Source organism: Piliocolobus tephrosceles, unplaced genomic scaffold (assembly GCF_002776525.5).
Source record: "Piliocolobus tephrosceles isolate RC106 unplaced genomic scaffold, ASM277652v3 unscaffolded_25840, whole genome shotgun sequence".
NCBI classification, from domain to species: Eukaryota; Metazoa; Chordata; class Mammalia; order Primates; family Cercopithecidae; genus Piliocolobus; species Piliocolobus tephrosceles.
Window position 1 is genome coordinate 5,232 of NW_022308577.1, and position 2,719 is coordinate 7,950.

At 51.3% G+C, this 2,719-nt stretch overlaps 1 protein-coding gene across 1 annotated transcript; it reads left to right on the top strand.

Annotated features, from left to right (window-relative positions):
- The first annotated feature begins 996 nt into the window (after window positions 1-996).
- LOC113219557 (zinc transporter 4-like) lies at window positions 997-2,189 on the top strand. The gene is made up of 2 exons (XM_031935056.1): window positions 997-1,196; window positions 1,335-2,189. The coding sequence occupies exon 2, from the start codon at window positions 1,449-1,451 to the stop codon at window positions 1,920-1,922; it is 474 nt and encodes a 157-aa protein (XP_031790916.1). The 5' UTR covers window positions 997-1,196; window positions 1,335-1,448; the 3' UTR covers window positions 1,923-2,189.
- The last annotated feature ends 530 nt before the right edge of the window (window positions 2,190-2,719 follow it).

The window sequence follows — 2,719 nt, forward strand, 5'->3', positions numbered from 1 at the left end:
TGCCTGCCTCAGCATCCCAAAGGGTCGGGATTACAGGCGTGAGCCACCATGCCCAGCCGATTGTTAGCATTTTTTAGCAGTCATTTTTAGAGACAGGGTCTCACTCTGTCGCCAGGCTGGGGTGCAGAGGCACAATCACAGCTCACTGTAATCTCGAACTTCTGGGCTCAAGCGACCCTCCTTCCTCAGAGCAATTAACCAAAGTATATATACTTTTTCCTCCCTCTCTCCCAATATTTTAAATTAAGGTACGACCATTGTTTTAGACATAACACACTTAATAGACTACATTAAAAACATGATTGTATTTGCACTGGGACATGAAACATTTGTGAGACCTCACTTTTTTGCCATATTGCGGTGGTGTGGAACCAAATTCGCAGTATCTCCGAGGTATGCTTGTACTAGATTTTCTGTGCTTGGGTTTAGTCCATATCGTAAATACCCTGAAGGAAAAAGGAACATGGCAGAGAGCACAAAGAGGACAATACATATTTGCTGAAAAACAGTAGGACACAGAACTGCTGACGACGACAGCCTTGCCCTCTCCAGTTGACTGCAGCAAATGTTGCCAATTTGCCTGAGACAAGCAATTCGAGGAGAGAAAAGCTGCTTGCCTTTCCAGTTAGCACGAAAAGTGCTGGGTTTGTCTTCTGCCGAGCACCCGCAACCCAGATCCCAACCCGAGAATCCCGAGACCCACTTTTGGTGAAGGGAACTCCTAGCAGCAACGCCCAGCTACCGGCGTGACCCTCAGACCGCACTTGCCTCCCAGCCTGGGGAGGTGGAAGGGGCCGTCCGGAGTCCCCTTACTTCGCCAGTGAGTGATCCCTGGGCGGAGGCGGCGCGGGGGCCCCCAAGCCAGCCTCGGGGCGAGAGGCGGGGCGGGCCGCGCGCCCCCGCTCCTCGCGGGCGCCCCAGCCCTGCGCGCCAGGCCTGCGTGTCCTGGCGCCGACCCCTCCCTCGCGCGCCTTGCCCGGCGCACGCGCGTGGCCTCGCGCAGGGCGGGGAGAGGCGGCGGCTGTGGGCGTCCGGCCCCGAACCTGTCAGACCTGGGAGCCAGCCTCCAGCGGCCGGCGCGGCGGACGCGAGCACTACCCAGCTCTCCCGCTGCCCGGGGTGGAGCAGCGCGAGCCGGCCTCGCTGAGCCGGCTGGGGGCGGGGAGATGAGCTGCGGCCCCGCGGCAGCGCCCCAGGTATTAAATAGATGTGCCGCCCCCTCGCGGAGCCCTGGCGGAGCCTCGGGGCCGGCCCTGCGACCCGCAGCCAGCGGCTTCGGAACTTGAGGACAGGGTTGGGCGCCTTTAATTTATAACGTGTTTCGTTTTCCACAGGATGGGGAGGGACGCGCGGCACTGCCCTCGAGAACTGGCGCTCCGGTGAAGTAGGCGCCACCGGCCGTCCGCCTCCCCCAAGCCGTTCCGCACCGCGGCCGCTCAGCCTCTGCCATGGCCGGCTCTGGCGCGTGGAAGCGTCTCAAATCTCTGCTGAGGAAGGATGATGCGCCGCTGTTTTTAAATGACACCAGCGCCTTTGACTTCTCGGATGAGGCGGGGGACGAGGGGCTTTCTCGATTCAACAAACTTCGAGTTGTGGTGGCCGATGACGGTTCCGAAGCCCCGGAAAGGCCTCTTAACGGGGCACACGCGACCCTCCAGGCCGACGATGACTCCTTACTGGACCAAGACTTACCTTTGACCAACAGTCAGCTGAGTTTGAAGGTAGATTCCTGTGACAACTGCAGCAAACAGAGAGAGATACTGAAGCAGAGAAAGGTGAAAACCAGGTTGACCATTGCTGCCCTTCTTTACTTGCTTTTCATGATTGGAGAACTTGTAGGTGAGTTGTGTTGCCAACTCACTTTCCGTTTACCTTTCCTCGAGAGTCTTTGTCAAGCTGTAGTTACACAGGTTGAGGTTTAACCCATCTTTTCAGGAAGTTTGTATTTATCAAGACATTGATCTCATGTGAAAAGGCCACACGGTTCCAAAGTGCAGCTCAATCTAAGTACAACATAAACTCCCCGAGATAACTTTGACTTTATCTTCTAGTTCTTCAAACACTGTCATCCACCGTAAAGTTAAGGACGTTATCTTCATTGTATGTCATGTAACTTCCTCTTTTTACAAAGTTCTGGTAAAATACCAGGTTAATTTTCGCAACGTTTAAAATAGTAAATGATCGTAAATTACTTAGGATCATAGAATTTTACAGTATGAAGGGACCTTACTGAACACATACTCCACCTCCTTTTTTTTTTTTTTTTTTTTTTTTAATCATGTAAGGGTTTCCAGGGCTCAAACCGGTGAAATAAGTCGTGAGGGCCACTTAGGGAGTTAATGGAAGAGCCACATCTACAGTCCCAGCATTTTTCCCTCTACATTTGACCTAAGTGGTTTCTTTTATGCTCTTTCCTTTTGTATTTATAGCCAAGAGATTTGCAAAATTAATTACCAACTAACGTGAAAATTTTGCATTATAAGGAGGGCCTGAAATGAACCAGAGGACTCCGCAAGATTTCTATGAGCCTGTTTTCTTGTTCATTTTTTAATTATACGAACAATCCATTCTCAATATAAGATACATTCTGAATTTAGGTTATTTTCAGTCACATCGGTATAACTACTAACTTTTCAGTGACAGTTTACAAAGTGACATTAAAGCAGGGAGATGATTCTCACATGTTATCTCTTAATGATGAACCATGACAAAAACAGGT

Excerpts from the sequence above, each read along its gene's own strand:
- LOC113219557 (XM_031935056.1), top strand. The coding sequence starts at position 1,449 with ATGGCCGGCTCTGGCGCGTGGAAGCGTCTCAAATCTCTGCTGAGGAAG.